At 45.7% G+C, this 25,863-nt stretch overlaps 1 protein-coding gene across 2 annotated transcripts in view; it reads left to right on the forward strand.

Annotated features, from left to right (window-relative positions):
* Window positions 1-25,863, forward strand: part of LOC123487184 (chloride channel protein 1-like) — a 32,856-nt gene that overhangs the window by 4,129 nt on the left and 2,864 nt on the right. For both annotated transcript variants that reach the window (XM_045218327.1, XM_045218328.1), the window contains exons 2-5: window positions 18,265-18,481; window positions 18,589-18,720; window positions 24,748-24,876; window positions 25,036-25,169. In XM_045218327.1, coding sequence (XP_045074262.1) covers window positions 18,265-18,481; window positions 18,589-18,720; window positions 24,748-24,876; window positions 25,036-25,169 — 612 coding nt within the window. The remainder of the gene's footprint in view (window positions 1-18,264; window positions 18,482-18,588; window positions 18,721-24,747; window positions 24,877-25,035; window positions 25,170-25,863) is intronic.

The raw sequence follows: 25,863 nt of genomic DNA on the forward strand, positions 1-25,863 counted from the left end.
AAAGTTAAGATCCCTCAAAGTGATATCCATCTCTGGTATGGTGGTCAGAATGCTCCTAAGACTTCAGTCTTGTAAAGCTATCACTGTTTTCATGGATCTAAATAGATATTCCTATAGCAGGAAATGTGAGCAGGCAGGTTCAATGTATTTATACAGCATCACTTCCCTGTGAGCGCATGAAGGGATGAAGTTATATCCATAGAAAAATAATGAGTAGAACAGGTGTCCCCATTCAAGCAATGATGGCAAAATGGGTGGACTCGCAGCCATTTTGAGTATACTCATAGGCGCAAAGCAGGAAGTAAAAGCAGGAAGTGTACCCATAAATCTGTGCTGTGATTTGTTGAATCAATTCAACTGACATTACAAAAAATGCATCCCATTACATGAGCAGCATCAGTTAGCATCCTTTGAATGAGCATTCTACATTACCATGGAAAGGATTGAGTCACAGTACCAGGCAGCCATTGCGAGTGTACGCATGAGGTTCCAAGCCCGTTCTATTCATTGTATTTCTATGGTCATGTCACTGTCTCCTCAGCTTCATCATTTTAAATCCTCACCAGTGGAGGCTGGTGGGAGGAACTATGGGAGGATGGGCTCATTGTAATGGCTGGAATGGGTGGAACGCTGCCCAAGACTGTCTCAATTCCCCCTTTTCTTCCACTCCTCCTTCTCTCTCCTCTCTTCCTCTCTTTCCTCTCCTCTCTTTCTTTCCCTTGGAGGTGCTAGGATAGAGTTGAAGTCTACCCAAGGAGGCCCCTCACCTTCCTCTGTCCACCTCCTCTTCTCTCCTGTGTCTTTCCCCTCTCCCTCCTCTCCTCCCTCTCTCTGTCTTTGAGGTTGCAGAGACGTGGTGGCCTCTTGCCCAAGGCGAATCCTTAATCCCTGGCCCTATCAGAGTGTCTGTGGGACCAGAGGTCAGATATAAATAAGATATCTAAATTAGTCACACTATTTACAGGCTTAATATCCCTCCACTGGAGGTACCCACATCTATCACACAGGTATGATCACTATGATGGGGCCGGGTGTGTATCTGTGAGAGAGAGAGTGTGTGTGTGTGTGTGTTATGATCGCACACACACACACACACACACACACACACACACACACACACACACACACACACACACACACACACACACACACACACACACACACACACACACACACACACACACACACACACACACACACACACACACACACACACACATACACAAGCAGAGACACAGACAGTGTCTCTCTGTTGGTATGTGTCTGTCAGCACAGCCCCAGCTCCAGAGGTAAATTCCTCTCTCAGCTAGGCCAGGAGTCAACATAGCTGTGTGACCTGGAAGTAAATCACTTCATGTTCTGCTCCACTAACACAGTAGGCTATAGTCTGGGTCAGTAGGCTATGGTCTGGGTCAGTAGGCTATAGTCTGGGTCAGTAGGCTATAGTCTGGGTCAGTAGGCTATAGTCTGGGTCAGTAGGCTATAATCTGGGTCAGTAGGCTATAGTCTGGGTCAGTAGGCTATAGTCTGGGTCAGGGTCAGTAGGCTATAGTCTGGGTCAGTAGGCTATAGTCAGGGTCAGTAGGCTATAGTCTGGGTCAGTAGGCTATAGGCTGGGTCAGTAGGCTATAGTCTGGGTCAGTAGGCTATAGTCAGGGTCAGTAGGCTATATTCTGGGTCAGTAGGCTATAGTCTGGGTCAGTAGGCTATAGTCTGGGTCAGTAGGCTTTAGTCTGGGTCAGTAAACTATAGTCTGGGTCAGTAGGCTATAGTCTGGGTCAGTAGGCTATACTCTGGGTCAGTAGGCTATATTCTGGGTCAGTAGGCTATAGTCTGGGATGCCTGGTATGGAGACATCACATCATGGGTGAGACAATCCATATGACATTTGGAATGTTTAGGTCTCCTGTTTTGGCTTTTTGACCATGTAATATCTAGGTAAATACTATAAAACTATCTGTACTAAATGGTCTAATTAGTCATGAGAGTTGGCACTTCTAGGTTATTACACAGATCTTAGAATTTTAATTACTGTATATATGGTTATTATTGGTCAATAACAGTTTTTTATGATATGCAACGGCTTGAGCTGAGAGAGAGAGAGAGAGAGAGAGAGAGAGAGAGAGAGCGAGAGCGAGAGCGAGAGAGAGAGAGAAGAGGTTTGCGGAGAAGTGTCTCAGTGAGCATTGAGTCACACTGGCTCTAAATTTAACCCAGAGTTGGGTTTCACCCCAGAAGGCGAGGGTTAGGGGGGGAGACAGGGGATACAGGGGAGAGGGGTGGTGAGAGGGGAGACAGGGGAGAGGGGTAGCGAGAGGGAAAGTTTGGAGGGGGAATAGGTAAGATTATTTTGAGAGATGGAGAGAATATCCCAATAGGTGTGTACGGTATTTTACCTTGTAAGTCTGTACCTTTGTATGCATATACTATATTCCCAGTACTGTCAGTCACAAATGAGTTTCCTAACTGACATCGTCAAAGTACAATCCTACAAACCTAATCCCATTCCACCCAATTAAGCAGGTTTAACATAGCGTTAATGCCAGGTATTAAATCACTACCACTTCCATTCACGCCCTGCGAGGTGTCCCTAGTTAGTTTTATGATCTTGGACTGGATAGCTGGAGTCTCCTGGACTGACTAGCTGACTGGCTTATAGGGAATAGACCTAGGAGAATGAATAGCTGTTGACAACCTATTAAGTGTCTGTATTAACCGCCACCCCTTTCTCCTCCTCTGTGTGTGTGCGCGTCTGCATGCGACCAGAAGTCCCCACAAGAATAGTAAACAAACAACAGTTTAACCAACTGTTTTTTTTTTTGTCCCCACAAGGTCAACTGCTATTTCTAGGGGGTTTAGGGTTAAGGTTAGAATTAGTGTTCGGGTTAGAATTAGGTTTAGGGTTAGGGTTAGGAGCTAGGGTTAGTTTTAGAGTTAGGAGCTAGGGTTAGGTTTAGGGTTAGGGTTAAGGTCAGGTTTTGGGGTTAGGGTTAGATTTAGGGTTAGGGGTTAGGGAAAATTGGATTTTGAATGGGACTGAATTGTGTGTCCTCACAAGGCTAGTTATACAAGACTGTGTGTGTGTGTGTGTGTGTGTTGTACTTAATTGACCATACCTGTTAGTCATTGGGGACGATACTGTACTACCTCCCCTTGGACAAAAAGAAGGCAGGTACAGTCAGTCTTACAGGGATGTCTTAAAGGACAGGAAGGGACAGATGTAATATCCAGATAGAGGTTATATACAGTGTATATTAGAGAGCGGAAGGAGAGAGTGACAACACACAGCACCTGAGAAGAGGGGAGGGAAGATGCGGGAGCGCATCAACACTTTTGAGACAGGGCTGAACTTAGACCAGATTCTGGTAATTATTGATATTGATATTTTATTAGTCCTATTTATGCTTCTTTATTACGTTATAACATAACATAATTGCAAATGATTAAGAGGTCATGGTGACATTGTTTATGTTAGAATGTTACCTTTTTATTTACATCTGGTCTCAATTTGTGTTGTTCTCACATTTGTTATGTTCTCAATTTAAACTGCTTGACATCAATTTCTTAAGGAAATCAATATTGCAGTCAATCAACTAAAGAAAATATGTACATTGCATTTAAGAGATGTGCAAAGAGATACTGCACAGAGTTTGGAATATTCTCTTTAAACTATTGTGAATGAAATATTGACTCTTGGGGATGTCCTAAAACTGTGTGGTTACCCTTATAGGTTATATGTTAGGGTTTACTTGGGTGCTTTGAATTGTTATGGGAGTGTTGTTGTGGCACCCCTGTACCTTAAACTATGATTGGAGCCAATTATTTTCTACAGGGGTGAGTTTCCCTTACCTATTATAGATTACACATGTGTGAGAGTATGTGCATGCGTGTGTCAGTGTGTGTGTGTGTGTGTGTGTGTGTGTGTGTGTGTGTGTGTGTGTGTGTGTGCGTGTGTGTGTGTGTGTGTGTGCGTGCGTGTGTATGTGTGTGTACACGTGTGGTCAGCCCTGACAATATAGCCCTGTCTTGGGACACAAGGTTAATAATATAATCTGACCCAGTCACTGACGGACAGATACAGAGATTAGGACATGAGGCACCACACACTCATGAGTGACCCAGGAATCTGTTGTTATTATTCTTTTTTAATTAACTCTGAATGTCACACTGCCCTTCAGTCTCTGAATCTGTTAGCAGCTCTCACTTTCTCTCTGAGTCTCTCTCTACCCCTCTGTCTCGCTCTCTATCTCATTCTCTCCCTGAATTTCTCTCTACCTTTCTCTCTCTCTCTTTCTCTCTCTCTCTCTCTCTCTCTCTCTCTCTCTCTCTCTCTCTCTCTCTCTCTCTCTCTCTCTCTCTCTCTCTCTCTCTCTCTCATTCTGTCTCTCACACTCTCTCCCTGGGTCTCTCTCTACCCTTCTCTCTCTCTCTCTCTCTCTCTCTCTCTCTCTCTCTCTCTCTCTCTCTCAATTCAATTTCACACAATCCCATTTAAGGGCTTTATTGGCATGGGAAACGTATGTTAACATTGCCAAAGCAAGTGAAGTAGATAGTAAACAAAAGTGAAATAAACAATACATTTTAACAGTAAACATTACACTCAGAAGTTCCAAAAGAATAAAGACATTTCAAATGTCATATTATGTCTATATACAGTGCAAATAGGTAAAGTACAAATGGGAAAATAAATAAACATAAATATGGGTTGTATTTACAATGGTGTTTGTTCTTCACTGGTTGCCCTTTTCTTGTGGCAACAGGTCACAAATATTGCTGCTGTGATGGCACACTGTGGTATTTAACCCAGTAAATAAGGTTTATCAAAATTGGGTTTGTTTTTAAAAAAATTCTGGATCTCTGTAATCTGAGGGAAATATGTGTCTCTAATATGGTCATACATTTGGCAGGAGGTTAGGAAGTGCAGCTCAGTTTCCACCTCATTTTGTGGGCAGCGTGCACATAGCCTGTCTTCTCTTGAGAGCCAGGTCTGCCTACGGCGGCCTTTCTCAATAGCAAGGCTATGCACACTGAGTCTGTACATAGTCAAAGCTTTCCTTAAATTTGGGTCAATCACAGTGGTCAGGTATGCTGCCACTGTGTACTCTCTGTTTAGGGCCAAATAGCATTCTAGTTTGCTCTGTTTTTTTGTTAATTGTTTCTAATGTGTCAAGTAATTCTCTTTTTGTTTTCTCATGATTTGGTTGGGTCTAATTGTGTTGTTGTTGTTGTCTTGGGGCTCTGTGGGGTCTGTTTGTATTTGTGAACAGAGCCCCGGGACCAGCTTGCTTAGGGGACTCTTCTCCAGGTTCATCTCTCTGTAGGTGATGGCTTTGTTATGGAAGGTTTGGAAATCACTTCCTTTTAAGTGGTTATAGAATTTAACGGCTCTTTTCTGGATTTTGATAATTAGCGGGTATCGGCCTAATTCTGCTCTGCATGCATTATTTGGTGTTTTTCATTGTACACAGAGGATATTTTAGCAGAATTCTGCATGCAGAGTCTCAATTTGGTGTTTGTCCCATTTTGTGAATTATTGGTTGGTGAGCAGACCCCAGACCTCACAACCATAAAGTGCAATGTGTTCTATAACTGATTCATGTATTTTTAGCCAGATCCTAATTGGTATGTCGAATTTATGTTCCTTTTGATGGCATAGAAGGTCCTTCTTGCCTTGTCTCTCAGATCATTCACAGCTTTGTGGAAGTTACCTGTGGCGCTGATGTTTAGGCCGAGGTATGTATAGTTTTTTGTGTGCTCTAGGGCAACGGTGTCTAGATGGAATTTGTATTTGTGGTCCTGGCAACTGGACCTTTTTTGGAACACCATTATTTTTGTCTTACTGAGATTTACTGTGAAGGCACAGGTCTGACAGAATCTGTGCAGAAGATCTAGGTGCTGCTGTAGGCCTTCCTTGGTTGGTGACAGAAGCACCAGATCATCAGCAAACAGTAGACATTTGACTTCAGATTCTAGTAGGGTGAGGCCGGGTGCTGCAGACTGTTCTAGTGCCCTCACCAATTCGTTGATATATATGTTGAAAAGGGTGGGGCTTAAACTGCATCCCTGTCTCACCCCACGGCCCTGTGGAAAGAAATGTGTGTGTTTTTTGCCAATTTTAACCGCACACTTGTTGTTTGTGTACATGGATTTTATAATGTCGTATGTTTTTCCCCCAACCCCACTTTCCATCAATTTGTATAGCAGACCCTCATGCCAAATTGAGTCAAAAGCTTTTTTGAAATCAACAAAGCATGAGAAGACTTTGCCTTTGTTTTGGTTTGTTTGTTTGTCAATTAGGGTGTGCAGGGTGAATACGTGGTCTGTCGTACGGTAATTTGGTAAAAAGCCAATTTGACATTTGCTCAGTACATTGTTTTCACTGAGGAAATGAACTAGTCTGCTGTTAATGATAATGCAGAGGATTTTCCCAAGGTTGCTGTTGATGCATATCCAACGGTAGTTATAGGGGTCAAATTTGTCTCCACTTTTGTGGATTGGGGTGATCAGTCCTTGGTTCCAAATATTGGGGAAGAAGCCAGAGCTAAGGATGATGTTAAAGAGTTTAAGTATAGCCAATTGGAATTTGTGGTCTGTATATTTTATCATTTCATTGAGGATACCATCAACACCACAGGACTTTTTGGGTTGGAGGGTTTGTATTTTGTCCTGTAGTTCATTCAATGTAATTGGAGAATCCAGTGGGTTCTGGTAGTCTTTAATAGTTGATTCTAAGATTTGCATTTGATCATGTATATTTATTTGCTGTTTGTTCTTTGTTATAGGGCCAAAAAGATTGGAGAAGTGGTTTTCCCACACATCTCCGTTTTGGATAGATAGCTCTTCGTGTTGTTGTTTGTTTAGTGTTTTCCAATTTTCCCAGAAGTGGTTAGAGTCTATGGATTCTTCAATTACATTGAGCTGATTTCTGACATGCTGTTCCTTCTTTTTCCGTAGTGTATTTCTGTATTGTTTTAGTGATTCACCATAGTGAAGGCGTAGGCTCAGGTTTTCTGGGTCTCTATGTTTTTGGTTGGATAGGTTTCTCAATTTATTTCTTAGGTTTTTGCATTCTTCATCAAACCATTTGTCACTGTTGTTACTTTTCTTCGGTTTTCTGTTAGAGATTTTTAGATTTGATAGGTAAGCTGAGAGGACAAATATACTGTTTAGGTTTTCCACTATTACAGTGGAACGTTTTGTCCAGGAAGTTGTCTAAAAGGGATTGAATTTGATGTTGCCTAATTGTTTTTTGGTAGGTTTCGACACTACTTTCGTTCCATCTATAGCATTTCTTAATATTATTCAGTTCCTTTGGCTTTGATGCCTCATGATTGAGTATTGCTCTGTTCAAGTGATTTTGCTGTGGTCTGATAGGGGTGTCAGTGGGCTGACTGTGAACGCTCTGAGAGACTCTGGGTTGAGGTCAGTGATAAAGTAGTCTACAGTACTACTGCCAAGAGATGAGCTATAGGTGTACCTACGATAGGAGTCCCCTCAAAGCCTACCATTGACTATGTACAGTTGAAGTCGAAAGTTTACATACACTTAGGTTGGAGTCATTAAAACTCGTTTTTCAACCACTCCACAAATTTCTTGTTAACAAACTATAGTTTTGGCAAGTCGGTTAAGACATCTACTTTGTGCATGACACAAGTAATTTTTCCAACAATTGTTTACAGACAGATTATTTCACTTAGAATTCACTGAATCACAATTCCAGTGGGTCAGAAGTTTACATACACTGAGTTGACTGTGCCTTTAAACAGCTTGGGAAATTCCAGAAAATGATGTCATGGCTTTAGAAGCTTCTGATAGGCTAATTGACATCATTTGAGTCAATTGGAGGTGTACCTGTGGATAGATTTCAAGGCCTACCTTCAAACTCAGTGCATCTTTGCTTAACATCATGAGAAAATCAAAAGCAATCAGCCAAGACCTCAGAAAAAAATTTGTAGACCTCCACAAGTCTGGTTCATCCTTGGGAGCAATTTCCAAACGCCTGAAGGTACCACGTTCATCTGTACAAAAAATAGTACGCAAGTATAAACACCATGGGACCACGCAGCCGTCATACCGCTCAGGAAGGAGACGCATTCTGTCTCCTAGAGATTAACGTACATTGGTGCGAAAAGTGCAAATCAATCCCAGAACAACAGCAAAGGACCTTGTGAAGATGCTGAAGGAAACAGCTACAAAAGTATCTATATCCACAGTAAAACGAGTCCTATATCGACATAACCTGAAAGGCCGCTCATTAAGGAAGAAGCCACTGCTCCAAAACCGCCATAAAAAAGCCAGACTACGGTTTGCAATTGCACATGGGGACAAAGATCGTACTTGTTGGACAAATGACCTCTGGTCTGATGAAACAAAAATAGAACTGTTTGGCCATAATGACCATCGTTATGTTTGGAGGAAAAAGGGGGTGGCTTGCAAGCCGAAGAACACAATCCCAAACGTGAAGCACGGGGGTGGCAGCATCATGCTGTGTGGGTGCTTTGCTGCAGGAGGGACTGGTGCACTTCACAAAATAGATGGCATCATGAGGAAGGAAAATTATGTGGCTATATTGAAGCAACATCTTAAGACATCAGTCAGGAAGTTAAAGCTTGGTCACATTTTTTGTCATTTAGCAGACGCTCTTATCTAGAGCGACTTACTGTTAGTAAATGCATACATTTTCATACTGGCCCCCGTGGGAATTGAACCCACAACCCTGGCGTTGCAAGCGTCATTCTCTACCAACTGAGCTACACGGGACTAAAAGCTACACAAATGGGTCTTCCAAATGGACAACGACCCCAAGCATACTTCCAAAGTTGTGGCAAAATGGCTTAAGGACAACAAAGTCAAGGTATTGGAGTGGCCATCACAAAGCCCTGACCTCAATTCTATAGAACATTTGTGGGCAGAACTGAAAAATCATGTGCGAGCAAGGAGGCCTACAAACCTGACTCAGTTACACCAGCTCTGTCAGGAGGAATGGGCCAAAATTCACCCAACTTATCGTGGGAAGCTTGTGGAAGGCTACCCGAAACGTTTGACCCAAGTTAAACAATTTAAAGGCAATGCTACCAAATACTAATTGAGTGTATGTAAACTTCTGACCCACTGGGAATGTGATGAAAGAAATAAAAGTAGAAATAAATCATTCTCTCTACTATTATTCTGACATTTCACGTTCTTAAAATAAAGTGGTGATCCTAACTTACCTAAAACAGGGAATTTGTACTAGGATTAAATGTCAGGAATTGTGAAAAACTGAGTATAAATGTATTTGGCTAAGGTGTATGTAAACTTCCGACTTCAACTGTACATACCCAGCGTGCAACAGAGCTGCAGGAGTTGTGATCCGTTTTTGTTGGTTATGTTGTCGTAGTTGTGCCTAGGGGGGCATATGGGGGAGGGAATGCTGTCACCTCCAGGTAGGTGTTTCTCCCCCTGTGTAATGAGGGTGTCAGGTTATTGTCCCATTCTGGCATTTAGGTCGCTACAGACTAGTACATGTCCCTAGGTCTGGAAATGATTGATTTCCCCCTCCAGGATGGAGAAGCTGTCTTCATTAAAGTATGGGGATTCAATTGGGGGGATATAGGTAGCACACAGGAGGACATTTTTCTCTGTTGAGATCATTTACTTTTGAATTTCTAGCCAAATGTAAAATGTTCCTGTTTTGAGTCCTGTTTTGAGTCCTGTTTTGATTCCTGTTGTTCCTCTCTCTCTCTCTCTCTCTCTCTCTCTCTCTCTCTCTCTCTCTCTCTCTACTGATTCTCTCTCTACCCTTCTCTCTCTCTCTCTCTCTCTCTCTCTCTCTCTCTCTCTCTCTCTCTCTCTCTCTCTCTCTCTCTCTCTCTCTTTCTCTCTCCCTGTCTCTCTCCCTCTCTCTCTCACTCTCTCTCTCTCTCTCTCCCTGTCTCTCTCTACCCCCCCCCTCTCTCTCTCTCTCTCTCTCTCTCTCTCTCTCTCTCTCTCTCGCTCTCTCACTCTTTCTCTCTCTCTCTCTCTCCCTGACTCTCTCTACCCCCCTCTCTCTCTCTCTATCTCTCTCTCTCTCTCTCTCTCTGTCTCTCTCTACCCCCTCTCTCTCTCTCTCTCTCTCTCTCTTGCCTTGTGTCTCTCTCTACCCCCCTCTCTCAATTCAATTTCAATTTCAATTTAAGGGCTTTATTGGCATGGGAAGCGTGTGTTAACATTGCCAAAGCAAGTGAAGTAGATAGTAAACAAAAGTGAAATAAACAATAAATATTAACAGTAAACATTACACTCAGAAGTTTCAAAAGAATAAAGACATTTCAAATGTCATATTATGTATATATACAGTGTTGTAACAATGTGCAAATAGTTAAAGTACAAATGGGAAAATAAATAAACATAAATATGGGTTGTATTTACAATGGTGTTTGTTCTTCACTGGTTGCCCTTTTCTTGTGGCAACAGGTCACAAATCTTGCAGCTGTGATGGCACACTGTGGTTTTTCACCCAGTAGATAAGGGAGTTTATCAAAATTGGGTTTGTTTTCGAATTCTTTGTGGATCGCTGTAATCTGAGGGAAATATGTGTCTCTAATATGGTCATACATTTGGCAGGAGGTTAGGAAGTGCAGCTCAGTTTCCACCTCATTTTGTGGGCAGTGTGCACATAGCCTGTCTTCTCTTGAGAGCCAGGTCTGCCTACGGCGGCCTTTCTCAATAGCAAGGCTATGCTCACTGAGTCTGTACATAGTCAAAGCTTTCCTTAAGTTTGGGTCAGTCACAGTGGTCAAGTATTCTGCCACTGTGTACTCTCTGTTTAGGGCCAAATAGCATTCTAGTTTGCTCTGTTTTTTTGTTTGTTCTTTCCAATGTGTCAAGTAATTCTCTTTTTGTTTTCTCATGATTTGGTTGGGTCTAGTTGTGTTGTTGTTGTTGTTGTCCTGGGGCTGTGTGGGGTCTGTTTGTGTTTGTGAACAGAGCCCCAGGACAAGCTTACTTAGGGACTCTTCTCCAAGTTCATCTCTCTGTAGGTGATGGCTTTGTTATGGAAGGTTTGGGAATCGCTTCCTTTTAAGTGGTTATAGAATTTAACGGCTCTTTTCTGGATTTTGATAATTAGCGGGTATTGGCCTAATTCTGCTCTGCATGCATTATTTGGTGTTTTACGTTGTACACGGAGGATGTTTTTTGCAGAATTCTGCATGCAGAGTCTCAATTTGGTGTTTGTCCCATTTTGTGAATTCTTGGTTGGTGAGCGGACCCCAGACCTCAGAACCATAAAGGGCAATGGGTTCTATAACTGATTCAAGTATTTTTAGCCAGATCCTAATTGGTATGTCAAATTTTATGTTCCTTTTGATGGCATAGAAGGCCCTTCTTGCCTTGTCTCTCAGATCGTTCACAGCTTTGTGGAAGTTACCTGTGGCGCTGATGTTTAGGCCGAGGTATGTATAGTTTTTTGTGTGCTCTAGGGCAACGGTGTCTAGATGGAATTTGTATTTGTGGTCCTGGCAACTGGACCTTTTTTGGAACACCATTATTTTTGTCTTACTGAGATTTACTGTCAGGGCCCAGGTCTGACAGAATCTGTGCAGAAGATCTAGGTGCTGCTGTAGGCCCTCCTTGGTTGGTGACAGAAGCACCAGATCGTCAGCAAACAGAAGACATTTGACTTCAGATTCTAGTAGGGTGAGGCCGGGTGCTGCAGACTGTTCTAGTGCCCTCGCCAATTCGTTGATATATATGTTGAAGAGGGTGGGGCTTAAACTGCATCCCTGTCTCACCCCACGGCCCTGTGGAAAGAAATGTGTGTTTTTTGCCAATTTTAACCGCACACTTGTTGTTTGTGTACATGGATTTTATAATGTCGTATGTTTTTCCCCCAACCCCACTTTCCATCAATTTGTATAGCAGACCCTCATGCCAAATTGAGTCAAAAGCTTTTTTGAAATCAACAAAGCATGAGAAGACTTTGCCTTTGTTTTGGTTTGTTTGTTTGTCAATTAGGGTGTGCAGGGTGAATACGTGGTCTGTCGTACGGTAATTTGGTAAAAAGCCAATTTGACATTTGCTCAGTACATTGTTTTCACTGAGGAAATGAACTAGTCTGCTGTTAATGATAATGCAGAGGATTTTCCCAAGGTTGCTGTTGACGCATATCCCACGGTAGTTATTGGGGTCAAATTTGTCTCCACTTTTGTGGATTGGGGTGATCAGTCCTTGGTTCCAGATGTTGGGGAAGATGCCAGAGCTAAGGATGATGTTAAAGAGTTTAAGTATAGCTAATTGAAATTTGTGGTCTGTATATTTTATCATTTCATTGAGGATACCATCAACACCACAGGACTTTTTGGGTTGGAGGGTTTGTATTTTATCCTGTAGTTCATTCAATGTAATTGGAGAATCCAGTGGGTTCTGGTAGTCTTTAATAGTTTATTCTAAGATTTGCATTTGATCATGTATATTTTTTTGCTGTTTGTTCTTTGTTATAGGGCCAAAAATATTGGAGAAGTGGTTTACCCATACATCTCCGTTTTGGATAGATAGCTCTTCGTGTTGTTGTTTGTTTAGTGTTTTCCCATTTTCCCAGAAGTGGTTAGAGTCTATGGATTCTTCAATTACATTGAGCTGATTTCTGACATGCTGTTCCTTCTTTTTCCGTAGTGTATTTCTGTATTGTTTTAGTGATTCACCATAGTGAAGGCGTAGGCTAAGGTTTTCTGGGTCTCTATGTTTTTGGTTGGATAGGTTTCTCAATTTCTTTCTTAGGTTTTTGCATTCTTCATCAAACCATTTATCACTGTTATTACTTTTCTTTGGTTTTCTGTTAGAGATTTTTAGATTTGATAGGGAAGCTGAGAGGTCAAATATACTGTTTAGGTTTTCTACTGCCAAGTTTACACCTTCACTATTACAGTGGAACGTTTTGTCCAGGAAGTTGTCTAGAATGGATTGAATTTGTTGTTTCCTAATTGTTTTTTGGTAGGTTTCAACACTACTTTCCTTCCATCTATAGCATTTCTTAATATTATTCAGTTCTTTTGGCTTTGATGCCTCATGATTGAGTATTGCTCTGTTCAAGTAGACTGTGATTTTGCTGTGGTCTGATAGGGGTGTCAGTGGGCTGACTGTGAACGCTCTGAGAGACTCTGGGTTGAGGTCAGTGATAAAGTAGTCTACAGTACTACTGCCAAGAGATGAGCTATAGGTGTACCTACCATAGGAGTCCCCTCGAAGCCTACCATTGACTATGTACATACCCAGTGTGCGACAGAGCTGCAGGAGTCGTGACCCATTTTGTTGGTTATGTTGTCGTAGTTGTGCCTAGGGGGGCATATGGGGGAGGGAATGCTGTCACCTCCAGGTAGGTGTTTGTCCCCCTGTGTGCTGAGGGTGTCAGTTTCTTGTCCAGTTCTGGCATTTAGGTCGCCACAGACTAGTACATGTCCCTGGGTCTGGAAATTATTGATTTCCCCCTCCAGGATGGAGAAACTCTCTCTCTCTCTCTCTCTCTCTCTCTCTCTCTCTCTCTCTCTCACTGATTCTCTCTCTACCCTTCTCTCTCTCTCTCTCTCTCTCTCTCTCTCCCTGATTCTCTCTCTACCCTTCTCTCTCTCTCTCTTTCTATCTCTCCCTGTCTCTCTCTACCCCCCCCTCTCTCTCTCTCTCTCTCTCTCTCTCTCTCTCTCTCTCTCTCTCTCTCTCTCTCTCACTCTCTCACTCTCTCCCTGATTCTCTCTCTACCCTTCTCTCTCTCTCTCTCTCTCTCTCTCTCTCACTCTCTCCCTGAGTCTCTCTACAGCTCTCTCTCATGAGTCTCTCGCTACTCCCCACTATCTCTCTCTCTCTCTCTCTCTCTCTCTCTCTCTCTCTCTCTCTCTCTCTCTCTCTCTCTCTCTCTCTCTCTCTCTCTCTCTCTCTCTCTCTCTCTCTCTCTCTCTCTCTCTCTCTCTCTACCTCTCTCTCTCTCCCTGAGTCTCTCTGTACCCCTCCCCCCTCTCTCTCTCTCTCTCTCTCTGTCTCTCTCTACCACTCTCTCTCTCTCTCTCTCTCTCTGTCTCTCTCTCTCTCTCTCTTTCTCTCTCTCTCTCTGTCTCTCACGCTCTCTCCCTGAGTCTCTCTCTACCCTTCTCTCTCTACCCCTCTCTCTCTCTATCTCTCTCACTCTCTCCCGGATTCTCTCTTTACCCCCCCTCGTTCTCTCTCTCTCCCTGTCTCTCTCTACCCCCCTCACTCGCTCTCTCTCTCTCTCACTCTCCCTCACTCTCTCAGTCTCTCCCTGATTCTCTCTCTACCCTTCTCTCTCTCTCTCTCTCTCTCTCTCTCTCTCTCTCCTCCTCTCTCTCTCTCTCTCTCTCTCTCTCTCTCACTCACTCCCTGAGTCTCTCTACAGCTCTCTCTCATGAGTCTCTCGCTACTCCCCACTCTCTCTCTCTCTCTCTCTCTCTCTCTCTCTCTCTCTCTCTCTCTCTCTCTCTCTCTCTCTCTCTCTACCTCTCTCTCTCTCCCTGAGTCTCTCTGTACCCCTCCCCCCTCTCTCTCTCTCTCTCTCTCTCTCTGTCTCTCTCTACCACTCTCTCTCTCTCTCTCTCTCTCTCTCTGTCTCTCTCTTTCTCTTTCTCTCTCTCTCTCTGTCTCTCACGCTCTCTCCCTGAGTCTCTCTCTACCCTTCTCTCTCTACCCCTCTCTCTCTCTATCTTTCTCACCCTCTCCCTGATTCTCTCTCTACCCCCCCCTCGTTTTCTCTCTCTCCCTCCCTGTCTCTCTCTCTACCCCCTCACTCGCTCTCTCTCTCTCTCTCTCTCTCTCTCTCTCTCTCTCTCTCTCTCTCTCTCTCTCTCTCTCTCTCTCTCTCTCTCTCTCTCCCTGAGTCTCTCTCTACCATTTGACTGTTAAACTTCTAGCAGAGGCCCTTACAACTCCCACATAAGGGTATTGGTTTTGATGTGAGTGTTTCTTGGATACCACTTGTATGTATTTCGTACATATTTTAAAATTGGTAGGATTGAACCCTGTGCTAGATTCTCTCTGGCTCTTCGCGTATTGAGTCCTTTGGCATGTTGAGTATGTGTGTGGAATAGTAGTGAATGTGTTATCAGTGTATTGAGTGGAGTGTACAGTGTATGACTCTACACACAGGGTCACACAGTGACACAGGACAAACACAGGCTGACAGATGGAGAGGGATAGGCTCTCAGTAATAGATGTATCACAGGTCTCAGACTCTCTCTCACGCTGTCTCTCTCTTTCTTTTTCTCTCTCTTTCTTTCTCCAGAGAGAGATACTGTGATGATGACACGTTATTTTCTCCCTGTGGTTGATTCAGTCTTTCATTCCCTGTCTTATCGGTCGATCTCTCGATCTATCGTACTGTCTGTCTCTCACCCTCTGTCTCCCCCTCTTATTTTTGTCATCACACCCCAGGTTCCTCTTTTTTTTGCCAGTCTTGCCTGTTTGTTCATCCCAGATTGATAGTGTTGTGTTGTTAATGTTTGGTGTTGACCTGGTATTACAGTCACATATAATACTGTAGGACAGGAAGAGAACAGTCCCATTACAAAATGCCCAAGAAAGCAGACACAGAACAGGTACTGTATGCAATAGGATTATATATTCATCTTAAGCTGTTAAATGTAGTATGTATATTTTGAGGGGTTATACAGTGAGCTCCAAATGTATTTGGACAGGGACAAATTTGTACTCTGTACTCCAGCACTTTGGATTTGAAATGAAACAATTACTAGGAGGTTAAAGTGCAGACTGTCAGCTTTAATATGAGGGTATTTTCATCCATATTCGGTGAAGCGTTTAGAAAGAACATAACTTTTTGTACATAGTGTCCCCATTTTAGGGGACCAAAATTATTGGGACAATTTCACTTATATGTGTACATACTCACTGTATGTTTATGTGATCAACACAGCATAATGTCTGCTGCTTCCTCGAGAGACGGAAAATTCAAGTTAACTTGCCCTGGCAAGACATCAGTGTTTTACTTGTTTTTTATCTTAATTAATAATATCTCCACTGTTAGTACAGCTATTATAGTGTAAATGTCAGATTGAAAACAATTGAGTAAATGCTTGTTGCATGACAATCCATAAGACTATGGATATAATACAGCATTGTTTTGAATAAGAATGAACAGATAGTAGAGATCATTTGCTCACTTGCAGTAAAATTTGCTATAGGACCATCAAAACATCAAAATAACTTTTAAGAGGTGAGTTCAAGAACAGTGGGCAACATTAGATGTGTTTAACACCAGCCCAACTATAGCCTGTAATTCCATCACCCTATTGGGGAATAGGGAATGGTCACTATGGGGAATGAGTCAAGAGAGGTTCAACCAAGGTGAAACATTGCACAAGGCAGTTCAGCGTTGTTGTTGTTGACCGTTTATGTTTACAAAAAATTAATCCCTCAAAGTAGCCTAGATCTTGCCCCTAGAAACAGATTACAAACACAGGTGAAGTGGGTAAACAGTGAAACACAAATCACTGGTGTCACAACGTTAATGCTTTTACTCTGCATAAATATACAAAGACGTTTTGAAATGAACAGTTGCATCTGTATCATCCAGGGTTCCGGTTAATTCCACAAATTCCAATCTAATTCCAGGTCAGTCTTTGAATTCAAAGAAAATGTCAATTCTTCTCAATTCCAATGTTAGGTCAATTTCAAGAATTATATTCCCAATTCAATATTATACCAGAAAATTCCACACATTCCAATTCCAATTTAATTCCTTCAGGCTTTCAGGATGATAATTTCACTGTTCAGACAGCTTAGCTATACTGGAAATATAGAAATACAAGTTGAAATTATTTTTAAAAAATCATACTGTCAATTTGGGAAATGTACAAATATTGAATTCCAATTCAATTCCAAAGATTAAATGTTTTTACAATTCCAATTCAATTCTAATTCCAACAGTCCAAATTGTTGAAATTCGAATTGAATTCAATGTAAATGTTCCAATCAAATCAAATTGGATTTGACCACAACCCTGGTATCATCTGACATGGTTGTCAGTAGGCCTCCTGGTTGGTTGGTTGCAGCAGCTTTCCTCTCCTATGAGAACCTAATACAGCACTGTCTGGCGCCAGTGATTTAGTTCTTCCACTGATTTAGACTCATGTGTTGCAACGTAGTGGTATGCAGATGTACTGTAGGTATAAGCATAAGTTGTCTTGAAGCACAGGTCCAGGACCAGGTGTGTTTTATAGCCTGTGTAGGTTAATTAGGAGTGGGGTGGTCCTAGAGCAGCTCCTAAGTGTAACAACCTTCCTGGTTCTGTGTGTGTGTGTTTGTGTGTGTGTGTGTGTGTGTGTGTGTGTGTGTGTGTGTGTGTGTGTGTGTGTGTGTGTGTGTGTGTGTGTGTGTGTGTGTGTGTGTGTGTGTGTGTGTGTGTGCGTGAGTACGTGAGTACGTGTGTGCGTGTTGGAAGAAGAAGGTGCGGAATGTTCTGTCTTCCTGGGATCTCTTCCTCTGGCAACCTGGCTCCTGTCCAGCCCAGCTTCTACTCAGGGAGGGGTTTTTCCGATCTCTTGGCCCGTTTTGTCTATTTCTGGCCGGCGGCAGGGTATACAGGTTGGTGTGTATCTCTTACACACATGCCGCACATTCCCTCTCTAACTCATTATCTCCAGCTATCCCACTGTGCCGGATCCAGTTTTCTCCCCCGCTCCCATTTATGATCCCCCTTTTAATTTCCTCTGATTCTCTCTCCCTCCTACTCCCACTCACTTCCTCTCTCTCTCATCTACCTTTCTTCCCTAACCTCAAATTCAAGACAATGCAACACATGAAAAAACCCTACTGTACCATGTGGATTTCTGGGCTTTCTTGATAATGTAGTCTTTGATCTCAGTGTTCAGCTCTATGGGGAGAAGGCCTACAGGGAGCCTCTTGGTAGTGAAGAGAGCTACAATGCTTTCTGGGTAATGAAATCTGCTCTGTCCAGGAAACTGCAAGGGGTTCTGGGTACTGTAGTCTTTGATCTCAGTGTTCAGCTCTATGGGGAGAAGGCCTACAGGGAGCCTCTTGGTAGTGAAGAGAGCTACAATGCTTTCTGTGTAATGAAGTCTGCTCTGTCCAGGAAACTGCAAGGGTTTCTGGGTAATACTATATAGTATTTGCTCTATCCAGGGAGGTGCTCTTGGTAATTATATGTAGTATCCTGCTCTGTCCAGGTCCATGGGCGAGTAGAGGCAGCCCGCTGGGCTTTCTGGGTAATGTAATGTAGATGCAACATTGCTTCCTGGGTAATGTAGTCTTTGCTCTGTCCAGCTCTACGGGGAGTACAGGGAGCAGCTGGGTAGCTTTGCCAGGCGGGAAGCCACACGGCTGCTGACAGAGAGACAATGGAGGAGACAGACAGGAGAAAACACCATGGTCAACGCCAGACGGGGGCGTGGCCAACAACATCACCACTCCGTCAACATGGAGTCATATCTCAGCCACACCTCCTCCACAAAGAAGCCACGCCCCTACTCCAAATACCAAGGTGAGAGACAAGGACTTGTTCTAGCTACATCACTGTAAATATCCCCCGGTAAAAGTTATATTGAGGCCTAAACACATACAGTAATATAGCTTATTGTGTTGGTCCAGACTGTGTGGCTCGTATACAGCGGTACATCGTGACCAAGCTGGGGGAGGACTGGATCTTCCTGGTGCTGCTGGGCCTCACCATGGCCCTGGTCAGCTGGAGCATGGACTACACCAGTGCCAAGAGCTTACAAGGTATGTGACTACAGTCCCCATAACCCACTGTGGCTGTAGCAGGCCAGGTACCCTCACTAGATGGCCATACAAGACAGGCCAAACACTGATGAGCAATATCATGAGCTATTTGACCTCAATTTAGGCCTACTAATTCCAAGTCAACCCCTTGTCCCTACCCCCTAGGTAAGTCAAATAAAATAAAATAAAATGTTATTAGTTACATGCGCCGAATACAACAGGTGTAGACTTTACAGTGAAATGCTTACTTACAAGCCCTTAACCAACAATGCAGAATTAAAAAGTAAAACACATATTTGCTAAATGTCAAGGGGTGCTGAAGGTGGGTGTGGTGCATGAATCAAGCGCAGGACGCAGAAGCTCAGTCCAAAAGACTTTAGTGCAATATTCACGTAGAAAAGAAGCACAATAAGCCCGAAGGCGAAATAACGGCGCACACAGGCGTCAATCAAACGGTGCACTAACATGTGCGAAAAAACCTCTCCAAAACACTGGAGGGAAGTACGTAGCTCCAACACGAAACAGAAGAGCAATCACACACAAAGACAAACACACACAACGAGAACTACATAGGACACTAATGAGGACTAACAAGACACAGGTGTACAACATCAAGACAAAACCAAACGAACATGAAACATAGATCGGTGGCAGCTAGTACTCGGGGACGACGACCGCCGAAGCCTGCCCGAACCAGGAGGAGGAGCAGCCTCGGCCGAAACCGTGACAGTACCCCCTTGACGCTGCGGCTCCAGCCGTGCGCCGACCCCGGCCTCGGGGACGACTCAGGAGGACGCGGAGCAGGGCGCGCGGGATGGTCCCGGTGGAACTCCGACGGGAGAGATGGGTCTAGGATGTCCCTCCGCGGCACCCAGCACCGGCTCCTCCGGGCCGTATCCCTCCCACTCCACGAGATACTGAGACCCCCATCCGGCGTCTTGAGTCCAAGATGGACTGAACGGTGTACGCTGGAGCCCCTTGATGTCCAGTGGGGCGGAGGAGTCTCCCCTATCTCATTGTCCTGGAGTGGACCAGCTACCACCGGCCTGAGAAGAGACACATGGAACGAGGGGGTTAATATTCTTATACTCAACAGGTAGATGTAACCTATAACACACCTCGTTCAATCTTCTCAGGACTTTAAAGGGCCCTCACAAACCGCCGACCCAGCTTCCGGCAGGGCAGGCGGAGGGTAGGTTTCTGGTAGAGAGAGCCAGACTCGATCTCCGGGTGCGTACACTGCCCTCACTGCGGTGGAGATCGGCGCCGCTTGTGACGGCGACGACCCGCTGCACGTGGACGTGGGCAGCGTTCACGTCTCTTCCGAGCGCCTCATCCAATCATCCATCGCAGGGGCCTCGATCTGGCTCTGCTGCCAAGGTGCCAGAACCAGCTGGTAACCTAACACACATTGGAAGGGGGTTAGGTTGGTAGAGGAGTGGCGGAGAGAGTTCTGGGCCATCTCGGCCCAGGGAATGTACCGTGCCTACTCCTCCGGCCGGCCCTGGCAATATGACCTCAGAAACCTACCCACATCCTGGTTGACACGTTCTACCTGCCCGTTACTCTCCGGGTGGTACCCTGAGGTAAGGCTAACCGAGACCCCCAAACGCTCCATGAACGCTCTCCAAACACGGGAGGTAAACTGGGGGCCTCGATCAGACACTATATCCTCGGGTACCCCGTAATGCCGGAAGACGTGGGTAAATAGGGCCTCAGCGGTCTGTAGGGCAGTAGGAAGACCCGACATAGGGAGAAGACGACAGGCCTTAGAGAACCGGTCCACAACGACCAGGATGGTGGTATTCCCTGAGAGAGGGGAAGGTCTGTCACAAAATCCACCGAGAGGTGGGACCATGGTCGTTGTGGAACGGGCAGGGGTTGTAACTTACCCTGGGCAGATGTCAGGGCGCCTTACACTGGGCGCACACCGAGCAGGAGGAGACATAAACCCTCACATCCCTACCCAAAGTGGGCCACCAGTATTTAGTGCTAAGGCAATGCACTGTCCGCCAATACCCGGATGTCCCAGAGGAGGGTGACGTGTGAGCCCAGTAAATGAGTCGATCCCGAATCTCGAGCGGAACGTACTTCCGACCCTCAGGACACTGTGGAGGGCTGGGGTCGGTGCGTACGCTTCGCTCGATTTCGGCATCGACCTCCCACACCACCCGGTGCCACAAGGCAAGACTCCCGGTAGTATGGGAGTAGGCTCAACGGACCTCTCCTCCGTGTCATACCGCCGGGACAGCGCATCTGCCTTACCATTCTGGGGCCCAGGGATGTACGTGATTTTAAATACGAACCTGGTGAGAAACATACTCCATCGAGCCTGGCAAGGGTTCAGTCTCTCGCTGCCCGGATGTACTCCAGGTTCCGATGGTCAGTCAAAATGAGGAAAGGGTGTTGAGCCCCCCTCAAGCCAATGCCTCCACACCTTAAGGGCTTGAACTACAGCTAACAGCTCCCTGTCCCCAACGTCATAGTTACGCTCCGCCGGGCTGAGCTTTTTGAGTAAAAAGCACAGGGGCGGAGTTAGGTGGCGTGCCGGACCATTGAGAGAGAACGGCCCCTATACCAGCCTCAGACGCGTCTACCTCAACCTGAAAGGGTAATGCGGGATCCGGATGCGCCAGCACCGGAGCCGACGTAAACAGGTCCTTCAGTCTCCTAAAGGCCCTGTCCGCATCAGCTGACCACTGCAGGCGCACCGGACCCCCTTTCAGAAGGGACGTGATGGGAGCTGCCACCTGTCCAAAACCCCGGAGAACCCTCCCCAGCACCTGGCCGCAGTGTGCCCTCCACGACCGCACTTGGTGCAGGAGACAGGCCCCCTCGGGCTCCTCCTCCTCCCTTCTCTAGCGCCGGCACCCCCGAGCTCCATAGGGCTCGGCTCGGAGGTGCCGGAGGGCGGAATGGACGGACCCCCCTCGGGACATCCACGGGTGGCCAGCAGGGTGTCCAGACGGATGGACATATCGACCAACTGGTCGAAGGTGAGATGGGTATCCCTGCAGGCCAACTCACGTTGAACGTCCTCCCGTAGGCTACGTCGATGAGGGCCCGTTCATTTCCACCTGCGTCCGGGCCGCTAGAGTCCGGAACTCTAGAGCAACGCCTGTGCGCTCTTCCTCCCCTGTCTCAGGTGGACTAGACGCTCCCCGCCGCTTTGCCCTCAGGTGGGATGGTCGAACACGGCCTTGAAGCGGCGGGAGAACTCGGCGTAGGAGATGGTGTTGGCGTCCATCTTCCTCCACTCGGCGTTAGCCCACTCCAAGCCTTGCCCGTGAGACAGGAGATGAGGGCGGAACGGTCTCGTGTCCCGAGGGCACCGGGTGTACAGTGGCCAGGTAGAGCTCCACCTGCAGGAGGAACCCCTGACACCCGGCAGCTGTTCCGTCATACGCCCTCGGGAGCGGAGCCGAATCCCCTGGGTTCGGACCTGGGACTGGTGGACCGGCCGATGGGGTTGGCAGGGTAGGTGGAGGTGTGGGTACCCCGCTGGCCTCCCATCGGTGCAGGGTGTTGATGACGTCCTGTAGAGCGGTCCCCAGTTGTCGTATCTGGTCATCTTGGCCGCTGAACATGCTCCTCGAGCGACTCAGGCGTAACTGCAGATCCTGCTGATTCCATTTTGTGTGTGATTCTGTCAAGGGGTGCTGAAGGTGGGTGTGGTGCATGAATCAAGCGCAGGACGCAGAAGCTCAGTCCAAAAGACTTTAGTGCAATATTCACGTAGAAAATAAGCACAATAAGCCCGAAGGCGAAATAACGGTGCACACAGGCGTCAATCAAACGGTGCACTAACATGTGCGAAAAAACCTCTCCAAAACACTGGAGGGAAGTACGTAGCTCCAACACGAAACAGAAGAGCAATCACACACAAAGACAAACACACACAACGAGAACTAAATAGGACACTAATGAGGACTAACAAGACACAGGTGTACAACATCAAGACAAAACCAAACGAACATGAAACATAGATCGGTGGCAGCTAGTACTCCGGGTACGACGACCGCCGAAGCCTGCCCGAACCAGGAGGAGGAGCAGCCTCGGCCGAAACCGTGACACTAAATAAAAAAGGAAATGAGACAATAAACACTATAACGAGGAGCTCCAGTAGAGTCAATGTGCCGGGGTACGAGGTAGTTGAGATAATCGAGGTAATACAGTATGTACAAGTAGGTAGGAGTAAAAGTGACTAGGCAATCAGGATATATAATAAACAGAGTAGCAGCAGTGTATGTGTGTGTGTGGTGTCAATATGCATGTGTGTGTGTGTTTTGTGTGTGTGAGCTTATGTAGTGTGTGTTTGTGTGTATGTGTATGTGTATGTGTGTGTGTGTGTGTGTGTGTGTGTGTGTGTGTGTGTGTGTGTGTGTGTGTGTGTGTGTGTGTGTGTGCGTATGTGTGTGTGTGTGTGTGTGTGTTGGAGTGTCAGTGTAGTATGTGTGAGTGTGTGGGTAGAGTCTAGTGAGTGTGCATAGAGTCAGTGTAAAAAAAAAGACAATAAATCAATATAAAGGGGGTCAATGTAAATAGTCTGGGTAGCCATTTGATTAACTGTTCAGCAGTCTTATGGCTTTCGGGGTAGAAGATGTTTAGGAGCCTTTTGGTCCCAGACTTGGCGCTCCGGTACCACTTTCCATGCGGTAACAGAGAGAGCAGTCTATGACTTTGTTGGCTGGAGTATTTGACAACTTTTGGGGCCTTCCTCTGACACCGTCTGATATAGAGGTCCTGGATGGCAGGGAGTTTGGCGCCAGTGATGTACTATGCCGTATGCACTACCCTCTGTAGCGCCTTGCTGAGCAGTTGCCATACCAAGCGGTGATGCAGCCAGTCAAGATGCTCTCAATGGTGCAGCTGTAGAACTTTTTGAGGATCTGAGGGCCCATGCCAAATCTATTCAGCCTCCTGAGGGGGAAGAGGCGTTGTCGTGCCCTCTTCACGACTGTGTTGGTGTGTTTGGACCATGATAGGTCCTTAGTGATGTGGACACCGAGGAACTTGAAGCTCTTGACCCGCTCCACTTCAGCCCCGTCGATGTGAATGGGGGCGAGTTCGGCCCTCCATTTCCTGTAGTCCACAATAAGATCCTTTGTCTTGCCCACATTGAGGGAGAGGTTGTTGTCCAGGCACAACACTGCTAGGTCTCTGACCTCCTCCCTATAGGCTGTCTCATCGTCGTCGGCCTACCACCATCGTGTCATCAGCAAACTTAATGAGGGTGTTGGAGTCATATGTGGCCACCCAGTCGTGGGTGAGCAGGGAGTACAGGAGGGGACTGAGCACGCACCCCTGAGGGGACCCATATTGAGGGTCAGTGTGGCGGATGTGTTGTTGCCTACCCTAACCACCTGGGTAGGCTTGCGTCACTGGGCAGCTCTCGGCAGGGTTTCCCTTTGTAATCCGTGATAGTTTGCAAGCCCTGCCACATCCGACGAGCGTCAGAGCCAGTGTAGTAGGATTCGATCTTAGTCCTGTATTGCCTGTTTGATGGTTTGTCGGAGGGCGTAGCGGCATTTCTTATAAGTGTCCGGATTAGTGTCCCGCTCCTTGAAAGCAGCAGCTCTAGCCTTTAGCTCAGTAAGGATGTTGCCTGTAATCCATGGCTTCTGGTTGGGATATGTATGTATGGTCACTGTGGGGACGATGTTGAAGTGTATAGATGTGTGGCTGTTGACCTTCCCTGCTCTACACTCTTCCCTGCTCTACACACAGAAAAAAGGATTCCAAAAGGGTTATTTGGCTGTCCCCATAGGATAACCCTTTTTGGTTCCAGGTAGAACCCTTTTTGGTTTCAAGTATAACCCTTTTGGATTGAATGTAGTACCCTCTGTGGAAAGGGATCTACATGGAACCCAAAAGGGTTCTACCAGGAACCAAAAAGGGTTCTTCAAAGGGTTCTCCTATTGGGGACAGCCGAAGAACCCTTTTGGGTTCTAATAGTGTAACCCACTGCTCCACTCTCCCCCATTCTTCCTCCTCCTCCTCCTCCACCTCCTCTCTCCCCTCTCCCAGCGTATAAGTGGATGCACGGGGAGCTGAGGGGGAATGTCCTGATCCAGTACCTGGCCTGGGTTGTCTACCCCATGGTCCTCGTTATGTTCGCCTCCCTCTTCTGCAACATAGTCGCCCCTCAGGCCATAGGTGGGTACTGATCATAGTGTTGCTCTCCTTGTCTCCATCTCGTTCTCCCACCTGGTTCCCCAAAAGTACATCAGTAGGATAGAACTGCTCTGTTTACAGTATCTGTCCATCTATCAGTCTTTTTCTCCAACATTCTCTCTGTTTCTCTGTCTCATGTAGGTTCTGGTATTCCTGAGCTGAAGACCATTCTGCGAGGGGTGGTGTTGAAGGAGTATCTAACTCTTAAAGCCTTCGTTGCCAAAGTCATCGGGCTGACCGCCGGCCTGGGCAGTGGCATGCCCGTGGGGAAAGAGGTGGACCTACTCCTCTCCTCCAATTATTATTATCTCCCTCCCTCTCTCCCTCCCTCTCTCCCTTCCTCTCTCTCTTTCTCTCAATTCAATTTCAATTTCAATTTAAGGGCGTTATTGGCATGGGAAACGTATGTTAATATTGCCAAAGCAAGTGAAGTAGATAGTAAACAAAAGTGAAATAAACAATAAATATTAACAGTAAACATTACACTCAGAAGTTCCAAAAGAATAAAGACATTTCAAATGTCATATTATGTATGTATACAGTGTTGTAACAATGTGCAAATAGTTAAAGTACAAATGGGAAAATAAATAAACATAAATAGGGGTTGTATTTACAATGGTGTTTGTTCTTCACTGGTTGCCCTTTTCTTGTGGCAACAGGTCACAAATCTTGCAGCTGTGATGGCACACTGTGGTTTTTCACCCAGTAGATAAGGGAGTTTATCAAAATTGGGTTTGTTTTCGAATTCTTTGTGGATCGTTGTAATCTGTGGGAAATATGTGTCTCTAATATGGTCATACATTTGGTAGGAGGTTAGGAAGTGCAGCTCAGTTTCCACCTCATTTTGTGGGCAGTGTGCACATAGCCTGTCTTCTCTTGAGAGCCAGGTCTGCCTACGGCGGCCTTTCTCAATAGCAAGGCTATGCTCACTGAGTCTGTACACAAAGCTTTCCTTAAGTTTGGGTCAGT

This window comes from Coregonus clupeaformis, unplaced genomic scaffold (assembly GCF_020615455.1).
Source record: "Coregonus clupeaformis isolate EN_2021a unplaced genomic scaffold, ASM2061545v1 scaf1504, whole genome shotgun sequence".
In the NCBI taxonomy this organism is placed as follows: domain Eukaryota; kingdom Metazoa; phylum Chordata; class Actinopteri; order Salmoniformes; family Salmonidae; genus Coregonus; species Coregonus clupeaformis.